The 10,132-nt window shown below is 61.0% G+C and overlaps 1 protein-coding gene across 3 annotated transcripts; it reads right to left on the bottom strand.

Moving 5' to 3' along the window:
* Window positions 1-387: 387 nt before the first annotated feature.
* On the bottom strand, window positions 388-7,546 carry Tbx1 (T-box transcription factor 1). 3 transcript variants are annotated; one of them, XM_050123025.1, is made up of 9 exons: window positions 7,384-7,543; window positions 6,707-6,826; window positions 5,268-5,616; window positions 3,737-3,838; window positions 2,806-2,977; window positions 2,123-2,278; window positions 1,583-1,650; window positions 1,404-1,504; window positions 390-1,133 (listed from the first exon to the last, which is right to left on the bottom strand). In XM_050123025.1, the coding sequence occupies exons 2-9, from the start codon at window positions 6,738-6,740 to the stop codon at window positions 664-666; spliced, it is 1,452 nt and encodes a 483-aa protein (XP_049978982.1). In that variant the 5' UTR covers window positions 6,741-6,826; window positions 7,384-7,543; the 3' UTR covers window positions 390-663. The 3 variants fall into 3 exon arrangements, with proteins under 3 accessions (XP_049978980.1, XP_049978982.1, XP_049978981.1); XM_050123023.1 differs by having other exon boundaries at window positions 388-1,133; window positions 6,707-7,546; XM_050123024.1 differs by having other exon boundaries at window positions 391-1,130; window positions 6,707-7,543.
* Between the last annotated feature and the right edge of the window lie 2,586 nt (window positions 7,547-10,132).

Below are 10,132 nucleotides of genomic sequence, written 5' to 3'. Positions count from 1 at the left end.
CGCTGCTGGAAGAGGAATCCTGTTTTTGTCTTTTTTGCCTTCTTCCCACATGCCATCTGAGGCCGGATGGACAGTGTCCTGTCCAGACCATCATTCCCGGCTTCCACGGAAAAACTCGTAGGTCTAGTCCTGCAAACTGGTCAGCGCTCAGGCCCGAGTTCTGCAGTACGAGTTGCAGATGTGGAGAACTGAAGTGAAAACCACTGCCTGCTCTGGGGACAGCCTGTGGGGGCCCGGGGAGCTGTCCGAGAAAGGGGAGGGCTGGTTAGAGCTGTGGAGACCCCTGCTCGCCCCATTAGTGATGGGGCTGGGAAGACCAAGTCCCTCACTCCCAAAGATGCCCGCTCGAATTGGTTGCAAATAAATAGCCACACTGGCAGTTTCCAAAAGAGGCGAAACCGTTTATGAAATCGGCGCCGGTGCAGTATCTACAGTATCTACACATATCTACACATATCTACACCGCCCGCAGGCGGGGCTCACTCGGGTCGTCTACACTGCAATTGCCGGCCGGGCCGGAGGCGACGCGGTCTCGCGGAGAACAATAAATACCACTTCCTTCCGCCTCGGACGGGAGCTTTGGCACTGGCGGGCCGGAGGCCCGCAAGGCTCCCCAGCGGGGGAGCGCGTCCTTAAGTGGCCCTTGGGGCCCACGCGGGCGCACTATCTGGGGCAGTAGTCATAGGCACCGGGAGGCGCAGCCGCCGACGAGTACACGTTGGCTGCGGCCGCAGCGGCGGCTGCGGCAGCGGCTGCGGGGTTCACCGCGGGGTGGTGGTGGTGGTGCGGATGCGCGTGCGGGTGCGCGTGCGGATGGTAGCCGTGGCCGCGCAGGCCGGGCAGCGGATAGGGCGCCGGCCGGCTCTTGGCCCCGAGGTAGTGGTCGTAGGCGGCCGGGTACTTGTAGGGATGGTGGTGCAGCGGCTCGGACGCACCCGGCGCTTCTAGGCGCAGCTCGGGATGCGGGGGACTATGTCGGCCTCCGGACGCTCCGGGTAAAGGGACGAGACCGCCGGACCCGGGCAGTGCGGGGCTCAGTACGCGCGCCAGCAACTGCGGCGGGTGCGCGGCGTCACCGAGCGCAGCGGGTCCGGAGTCACGGTCGAATTCTCGCCGGGCTTCGGCCGCGTCTGCTGGGAGAGCCGGGGATGAGAGCCGGGCAGGGACTGTCCGGGACGCACCTGCCGGGCCACAGCCCCCACCCCCACCCGGGTTCGCGCCGTCCGGGGCGCGGCGGGCGGGGTAGAGAGCGGGAGGACGAGTGCCCGCTTGCCCGCCCGCCACCTCCTTGTGCAACGGATGAAGCCACGACGCCCCGGGATGCAGGCGAGGCCGGGTGCGGCGGCAGACCCGGGCGGAGCGCGCACGGGCTGCGACCGCGATCCCACGACCCCAGATCCTACCTTTCTCCGCGCCGTTGGGCTGCGTAGGGGAAGCCACGGGGTTCCGAGAGCGAGCAAAGGCACTCACAAGCGGCAGCGTTCCGGGACGGTGGTTCCGGGGCCTGCAACGGGGAGAGGGTCACTTCGGGCATCCAGGCCAAGCGCGGGGGGGGGGGGGATTTTCTTTGGAGGGCACTCACCAGTCCTCGGGGTCGCAGTCCCGGAAGCCTTTGGCGAAGGGATTGCTCGCAATCTTAAGCTGCGTGATCTGCGGAGAAGCCAAAGTAAGCTAGCCGTGTTAGCTGCCCGACCTCGGCTGAGGCGGATAGGGGAGTGTTTCCAGCTTTAGAGGGGTAGGTCTTCTGCACTGTCTGGAAAAGAAGGGGCCCACAACTGCCCCCTGCCCCTGCCTGATGCGCCTCCTCTCTCGCTAGACCTATCTTTGCCTCCCCAAATAAGTGCCGAGGACGAGTGTCCCTGGCTGGGATGGGAAAGTGGTCACCTCCGTCCTCCTCAGCCCCCCAGCACAGAGAGGGCAGCAGAGCTGGCGCTCTAGGAATCTGGGTGAAGCTCAGATCAGGCCTCTGATGGGGAGTTTCCGGAATGGTTTGGAAAACAAACTCTGAGACTGCAGTGACAGTTGCTGCTACAGAGGTCAAGCTGATATAGGAGGTTGGGCCGGCCTATGGAGGGAGAGGGCAGAGGTGTGCCTGTCCCAGGACCCCCCAACAGGCCCTCACCCGGTGGTTCTGGTAGGCGGTAACCGCAGTGAAGCGTGTCTCCTCAAATACAAAGGTTTTAAAGTTCTCCTCTGCATACTTTTCGCTGTCTTTGCGAGGGTCCACGTAGACAACATGGAAGCGGGGCTGGTATCTGTGCATGGAGTTGAGAATAATCTGGAAGACAAGGGTGGGAGTCAGTTCCAGCCCAAGGCTGGGGGAAGATTCAGGCCAGAATCATGAGAGCGAAGTCTAAGAAACTGCATTTCCTTAGTTTTGGCAAATGCCCTCATTCTAAAGAGGCATGGGGCCTTGCAGCCCATTTAGGCCCTCCAGAGAAAGATGCCGGCAAACGGTGGGGTTGTAGGTTCTTTTGTAGGTCCTGTCCTTTCCTTCAGACCCCAAGGATGGCCCAAGGCCTGCAGGGTGGTAGCTGCAGGACAGAGCTCCACCCAACAGGAAAGCACCCCTCCCCCAGGCTGGGATTCCACAGGCCTCCTGCCCTCTTCTTGCGAAGGGTCTATCCTTTCCAATTAAAGAGCCCCCCCCTCCCACCGTGAGCTCAGCGTCGGGAAGAGAAGGGAGGTGAGCCCACCTCAGGCCAACGCCACCCTGTCAGAAGCCTGCACCTGCCCCAGCGCTGCCCCAGTACTGCCTCTGTCTCTAGTCGGTGGGGACAGTCCAGAAGGAAGAAGGGTGCCTACATGGCCGTTGTCATCCAGCAGGTTATTGGTCAGCTTCAGCTTGTCGAAAGACACGATTTGCTTCATCCACTGTGCGCCCTTAGCTGGCGAGTCAGGGTGGTAGTGCACTCGGCCAGGTGTGGCAGGGTCTGCCTTGCCAGCCACCAGCCAGGAGGAACTGTGGAAGGCATACCTAGGGCAACATAGTGGAAGGGGTCCCGCTATTTAGGGGAAACAAGAAGATCCCTGCTTCAGAATTCTTTCTGTTCACGGCAAAATCAAGACTCCCAAGTCACAGTGGCTAGAGAGGGGACTGTGGGCAAACCAGAAAACTGAAATGTACAGGGTGGGTGAGGGGAGTTTGGGCCCTACTGCTGCAAAAGAGGAAGCCACTCCTCTCTTAAATTTCGCTGCAAGCGGGTCAGCCTGCCCCAGGGCCCAGGAGGCAGGAGACTGGATTTGGCGTTAGTGGCTTTGGGCACAGGGCGGTCCATGTTCCCTTTATTAATTACTGTTAATTGTCCAGGCAGCCCAGGCCCGCCCTGCATAATCTTTACCAGCCACCCCACCTTTCCGGCCCAGCTCTGGAACCAAAGGTTCTCTAGAGATGGGGGAAGGGGACAAGACGGTCACCAGGAGACAGGGGTAAGGTGGCCAGCCACACAGGCAAAGGCATCTGAGCTGCCGGCTGCCAGAAGCTCAAGAAGTTACTACAGTAAGTTTCTGAGGAAGCTCCTAGAGAATAAGTAGGGGTGAGATTTAAGCAGGGAAGGGGGAGCAGGGCGAGAGCCGTCTGTGGAGCAGCCAGTACAGGAGGACGGGTCATGAAAGAGTTATTTGGCTAGTGTGGTATTTGTAGTCTATCAGCAGTCAGGGAGTCGGTTTTCTCTAGCACACCCTCCCTGTTCCTTGAACACACAGCTTGTCCCAGTGGTCCCAAGGGCTTGCTCACCGGTAGCGCTTGTCATCCACAGGCACAAAGTCCATGAGCAGCATGTAGTCAGCCATGGGATCCATTCCAAAGAGCTTCACTTGGAAAGTGGGGAACATTCGCCTGGGGGAGGTCAGGTCACCTCAGGTAGGAGCGGACAGGACAGTTCTCTACTCTTGACTTCTCTGACCGGGCAACCCCTAACCCAGTCTGTCTGTCTGGTCCCTCTTTAGCCGCTGTCTTCAGCCTAGCCCCTCAGTCTTGCCCTATAACCTCAAGAAGGCCCTTATCCGACCATGGGCAAGGCAGCAGCAGGCTGGGACCCAGGTCCTTCTCTGAAAACACAGAAACTGCTAACCAGGCGCCTGAGCTGGACAAGCCCAGAGCCTATTTTGTCTTCTTTGCCCATACAGACAGCCTTGCCCAAGGAATTCCTTAACCTTCTGGACTTAACCTAAGCCAGCAGCAGGATACCTAAGATCCTGGCTTCTCTGTCCTTCTCGGAGCCTCCTCTGCTTGATCCAACAAAGTGAAAGAGTTCCCCGGCTCTGACAAAATGAAACCGAGTGCTGCAGTGATTCCAAGTCTCCACTGCGGCTGTTGTCTAGTCCCCCCAGTAAAGTGGGCACCCCAGAACTCCTATCTCCAGCTCTCAAGACCCGATCAGACTCTCCCACCTTCTGTAGGACACAGGCAAGTCCCCACTTCCCCATAGAATATGCTTCCAAAGGACTTAGACTATGTGTTCCCTCCCTCTGCTCTGAACCCCTCCAGTGACATTCAAGGCCCTTGTTCGTCTGCCTCGGACCAGGAGGCCAAGCTGCTCTCTTCAGTCGTCTGTGCGGGTATGGACAGCAAAAAGAGCCTGGAGAAAATCCACAGAGCCACAGGGAAGGACAGGCCCTAGGTTCCCCAGGGATGGCTGCACAGCAGGGAAACAGAAACCTCGAGAAGGCTTTGCAAACAGGCCCTGAGCCTCCTTGGCCACGGAGCTGGTGTGTACATTAGACACAACCCAGCACCCGCCTTTGTCTACTGGTCAAATCTAGAACATCTGCAATTGTTCCCTTTCCCTCTCGGCCCTTAAAACAAATAACAGGGTGACTGGCACGGATACCCGGCCAGGCTTAAGGAAAACTGGGCCCAAGAGCGGCCGAAATTGAGGCCCAAGAAAACCGGCTCTCAAGTTCCCGGAAACTGGGCGCACTGGCTTTTAAAGGGTCTTAATTCTCTCCTAAAATTATCTATACAATTAGGGGGTGTTTGTTCTTGAGATCGCCGTGCAGACTGAACCCACGCGGTAGTTTCCTAGGTGGCGGCTGCCTGACCGCAGTCGGGCGCACTCTCAGCCCACAGATTTCCCTCGCGGAGTTCCAGGACTCACGGTTGGTGCTCTGCGGGTTGTCGCTGGAGCCGGGTCAGCAGGGAGGCCAGAGGGTCCCGCAGGTGGCGGGCCGCACCTCCACCCGATTCTCGGCCAGGCTCCAGCGCATCCCTTGGACACTCAGCTAGAAGCGCCGCACGCACGTGGGCAGGGGAGGGGGCGCCTGACCTGCCCGCCTTGGTGACGATCATCTCGGTGCCCAGCTGATTGAATTCGTCCCACAGCGCCTTCATCTCCAGTTGCACGCTCACGCTGGCCACCTTCGGGTTCTTCTTCACCGGCGCCTTGGCGGCGGCGGCGCGGGTGGCCCCCGGACCCTCGGGCTCGGCCGCCGCCGCCGAGCTACTGGCCGCCCCGGGGGCGGGCGCGAACGGGTAGGCGCGCGGCGGCGGCGGGCCCGGGGCACCGGGGCCGGCGGCGCACGGGTCGTAGCGCGGTGGTGGCGGTTCGCGCGGGCCGAACGGGTCGGCGCCAGGCGACGGGGCTCCCAGGCCGCTCAGGCTGCTGGCCGCAAAGGCTGCAACGTCGCAGAAGTGCGAGAGCTGCGTGAGCCACGGGCTGGACACGGCGGAGATCATGACCCGAAGGCCGCCCGCCGCAGATCACTGCGCCGTCCCGCGCGGCGGGCCGAGTGGCGGGCGCAGTGCCGCACGCGCCCCGGGCCGCACCGCCCCACCCCGCGGGCCGGCCCCGCGGAGCCGCCCCGCCCCGCCCCGCCCCGCCGAGACAATGGCCCGTGCCCCTCCCCCCCGCCCCTCCCCCGCCGCGGTTCCGCGGGCCCGGGCCCCCCGACCGCTCCGACCGGCTCCTGGGACGACGGGACCGGTGTGCGGCCCCTGCTCATCGCCAGCGCGTGCAGGCTTCTGCTCTGCCCCAAGTTCCTGCTCCTCTACCTTTTGTGTCCCGGGTTCCAACTTCTCATCACAGCGCTGTCTTCTCTCTGCAGCTTCTCCTTAACTCCCAGCCTCTCACTCTTTTCTCAGTGACACTCTTTCCCCTCTCAAAACTCCTTGCTCTCCCTTTCGTCTAACCTCTTCTTATTTCTGTATGTTCTCTAGTATTCGTCTATTTGCCCCTTTAACAGTAAATAAATCTGAAATCTTTCTCTTGTTCTTTATCTTTAATGACGTTATTTTTTGTCTCAAAATTTCCTTCATTTTCTCTTTCGTTATCTTTATTTCCTACGTGCGTATCTTCCTTTTTTCTTTCTTACCATTGTTGCATTTTCTGTTTTCTCAATTTCTTTTCCTCTAGGCTGATCTCGATGCTTTGTACTTTTATTTATTTGTTTGTTTGTTTGTTTTAGTCCCCCTCCCTTTTACTGTGTTCCCTGACTCTTCTCTATCTTTCCTCCTGCCGGTTCAAAGCCTCCCGTCGTCTTCTCTCTTGAAGACCTTGTTACTGTGCTCAGTCCCCAAGATTGGCGTCTTAGAATGGTGGGTGGACTGACTTTGGGGAATGCCGGCCCTTCCTCCCTATTCCAGAGTCCCAGTTTCAAGGTTGGCGCCCACCGGGCCTAGAGCTCTTTTCTACCCGCTGGGCCTCAGGGCCTCACAGCAGGGGGCCGGCGAGCGGCCAGTCGGTGTAGACGCGGACAGAAGGCTCACCTTCCATGTCCCTGGTGACTGTGCTGAAGTGCATTCCGGCTGGGGATCCTGGTAGCCGGCGAAGTTTCGCCCGGTCCGAGGGCCTAGGGCCCCGGTGGGCGGCGCCCTCCGAGGCCTCGGCTGCAACAAGAGAGGCGATGCTGAACGCGCTGGCCCGGGCAGACAGCGGGCTCCGCGCGTCCATAGGCGCCCGGGCCTGACCGGCGCCGCCTCCGACTGCGTACGCCCAGCCGAACCGCGCCCAGCCCAGTGCAGGGGGCCCGGGGGCGGGGGCCTGTAGTGCCACTCACAGCCGTCGGTCCCAGGCCCAGGGGATTATGGCGTCATGAGACCCCCCATTTTCAGCCACTATTGGCCCGGGAGTCCGAACTCTTGAAGCGCCCTGGAAATTCAGGGCCCTCCTGCCTTCCAAGCTCTCTGTCCCTGGCCTCTGCTCCCTGAGCCCCGTGTGACCAACGCCCCTTGAACATCCCGCTGCTTCAGCGGAGGCTGGGCGTCCCCTCTATTCGGCGAAGCCACCACCAGAGTTTACAGCCCCCAAGGAGAAGCCGCTATGTCACGAGCACTCCGTCCCAGGCTGAAATGGCAGGGCACTGGTGAGACACTGAGGGGCTGCCTGAGTCTAGCCCAGCCCTTGGCCCCACCTGCCTCCACCTCCTCCCCGGCGGCCCCTGCACCTGGGTAGAGTGGCTCCGGCTCTCGCACAGGCCACAGGCAGATAGCCCCAGGGCTGCGGAGTCCTTCGTCCCTCCGTGCCGCAGAGCTGGACCTCACCAGCAAATGCCCCTACAGGCCCCTTGGGTCAGCTTGCATTCGTGGTGGGGAAGTGAGCCGTGGGACGCCGCCCAGGCCGCACAGCCCGGGAGCCCCAGCGTCACGCGCACCCTGCGCGCACCGCCCGCCTCTGGCCAGGACGCTTTTACATCCGGAGGGTGGGCAGTGCCCGCTCCTCCGACCTCCCTGCGCACCAGCGGGGCGCAGGGAGGGCCGGGGGCGGGGCCTGGCCGGCCGAGGGAGCTGAGGACACGTCGGAGAAATTCAGACCGCATGGCATGGTGGGGTGCTGTCCCCGCTCCTCCCTGCAACCAGCCTGACCATAGCAAGGCCTAGCTGCTAAGGTGCAGGACCAGGCCCTAAGCCTTGGGCCTCAAGGCATCACTAAGCCAATGCCCCATTTCTGCTGCACCTTCTCTACACCTACCATCTTTAGGGCCTCTCTGACCCGTTCAGTATGGCCATGCCCTTTGTGCTCAGGATATGAAGCCCAGAAGCTCTCTGACTCCGCTGAAGACTAGTAGACAAGGCCCAGTCAAGGCCTTTCCCCAGGATGTGGCATGATGCAGACAGCCTGTCCTCGGGTGTTTACAGTCTCATGGCCTCCATCCCTGGGCTCTAGTGACTACCGGGTGGAGACTTGATCAAGGCCAGAGGTGCAGGGAATGGGTACCCGGGAGCTGTGTGAGATGGGTCGGGGTGAGGGTGTGTGTAACTGAACTGCTATCCGCAGGCTGCCCCAGCCCGCAGCTGAAAGTTTAAGAACAAGGCATGTGAAAAAGAGGAGCTGTCGCTGGCTCATTCGTTGGTCCCTGAGTGGTTGGCCATTCATGGGACAGAGTGACAGTGACCTGTGTTACTGGCCTGGGGATAGATCTAAAGAGTATAGTGTGGAGACTAGGTGGGCCACAGGTTCTTTCCCTCTTCCCTGAGCAGGGCTGCCCCATTGCCTCCGGACCCCGGAAGGGACAGCCTCCACAGCCTAGCCCAGCCTTGGGCAGGTGGGCAGGTGCACAAGGGTCAGGGCAGCGGTGCAGAGATGGAGCAGCATCAAGATCTTTGCCCACGGAGGCTGTGTGGATATGTAGAGGAGGGCTCTGGCGGGTGATTTTGCATTGCTGGGATGTACATCGTCCCAGGGTGGAGTAGCTGAGCTCTTCCCCCCCCCCCCGCACCCCTTCCTAGGGCTGCAGTCAGATCCTGGGGCTTCAATGAGGCCAACACTGAGAAGTGAAAGTGAAAAACCTCTGGAAGCCCTGGTTACTCTGGGCCGGCCCTGGGGTCTGTCCTGACGCCCCAGACCTCACCTGCAGTGGTGGGGGAAGTCTCCCTAGTTTCCATTAACCCCTTCCTGCTGTGGCGGCACTTGTGGGCCAGCAAACACTTCACAGCAAAGACACAGGCAGGATAGGAACAATCCCCTGTAGCAGAGGCTCTCTGGGAATGGGTGAGAGAACCCATTTGGCCTGTTCTGTGTGGCTAACGGGCTCCACTCGCAGCAGATGCGCACCCCTTTCTTTGGCCACCGGCATCCTTCCTCTCTAACTCTTCCTACACTAGCAATACCGTAGAAAGTTGGAACACCTAAGAAGACTGGCTTAAGAAACCCGAAACCCTGCAAGTGATAGTCCACCCGACCCTCCAGCTTGCAGTAGAGTAGCTTCCTCAGGACCTCAGGACCCGACTCTTAGGACCGCCCCCACCCTGGGCGCTGCCCTGAAACTGTTGGGTCGGTGCCTGTCGTCCAGTAACGGGCCTGCGCTCCTCTCTTCCCACCGCTGCCTTACGACGGGTTCTAGCCCGCAGCGAAAAGGAACGAACCCATCGGTAACCTTAAACCCCGCGCGCGCACCGGTTCAGAAGGAACGCAGAGCCTTACCCTCGGGAAGTGCTCCTCCCTCACCTGCACCGGCCGCCGCTCCCTTCCGCCTCGCTCCCCCTGCCGGCCGCGCTTCCACCGTGGCGGTAGGAGGCCTGGCTGCGAGCCGGCGGTCTGCAGCAGCCCAGAGCAATGCTGCACGCAGGGGTCGTGGGCTGCACGTCTTGGTTCTGAGGGCGCAGTGCATGGCTGGGGCCTGGCTGCACACCTCCGCTCCTCCGCATGCCATGAAGAGCGAGAGGAGCATTTTTCCAAAGCTGAGGCAGGGGATTGACATCCCTGACTAGATCATATCACGGGCCCTAAAACTGAGGTTTAGCTTCGAGACTGACGGCTGGTAGGAAAGGAATGGGGAGCAGAGGCTTGAGACAGGAGGAGCGGAATGGGACTGAGAAGCTGAGCAGCTGGTTTTTTTGCCTTGAACCATGGGCCCTGCGGCAGGCCGTACGGGCGCCTGGCTGCATCCCAGCACGCCGTCGCTGGACTCGGCCGGCCGCCGCTCACACACCCCTTGGTCGGCCATCTGCAGGGTCTGGAGGCGAATTCCTGAAGTTCCCAGTGCGCAGGAGTCAGACCCCTAGAGAATCCTGCGGGCCTGCTTCGCAGCGGCTCGGCTCCGCCTCCCTTGGGCACACGTGGCTGCCCCAGGGGAACGGGCAGACCAGCCCCCCACCCACTAGCCCCACTCCTCACTCCCCGTCCGTTGTAAAGACGCGGGCCTCTCGGAGCTTGGCTCCCAGCAGCACAAGTCCCTAACGCACCGTCGTCGCTGG

This window comes from Alexandromys fortis, unplaced genomic scaffold (assembly GCF_014885135.2).
Source record: "Alexandromys fortis isolate MF-2015 unplaced genomic scaffold, M_Fortis_MF-2015_v1.1 scaffold_219, whole genome shotgun sequence".
NCBI classification, from domain to species: Eukaryota; Metazoa; Chordata; class Mammalia; order Rodentia; family Cricetidae; genus Alexandromys; species Alexandromys fortis.
This window is presented reverse-complemented; position numbering and strand designations above follow the sequence as displayed.

Coding starts and splice junctions, on each gene's coding strand:
- Tbx1 (XM_050123023.1), bottom strand. CDS start 6,890: ATGGACGCGCGGAGCCCGCTGTCTGCCCGGGCCAGCGCGTTCAGCATC. Junction 5,617..6,706: donor AGTCACCAGGGACATGGAAG/GTGAGCCTTCTG, acceptor GCGACGTTGCAG/CCTTTGCGGCCAGCAGCCTG. Junction 3,839..5,267: donor ATCGTCACCAAGGCGGGCAG/GTCAGGCGCCCC, acceptor GACCTCCCCCAG/GCGAATGTTCCCCACTTTCC.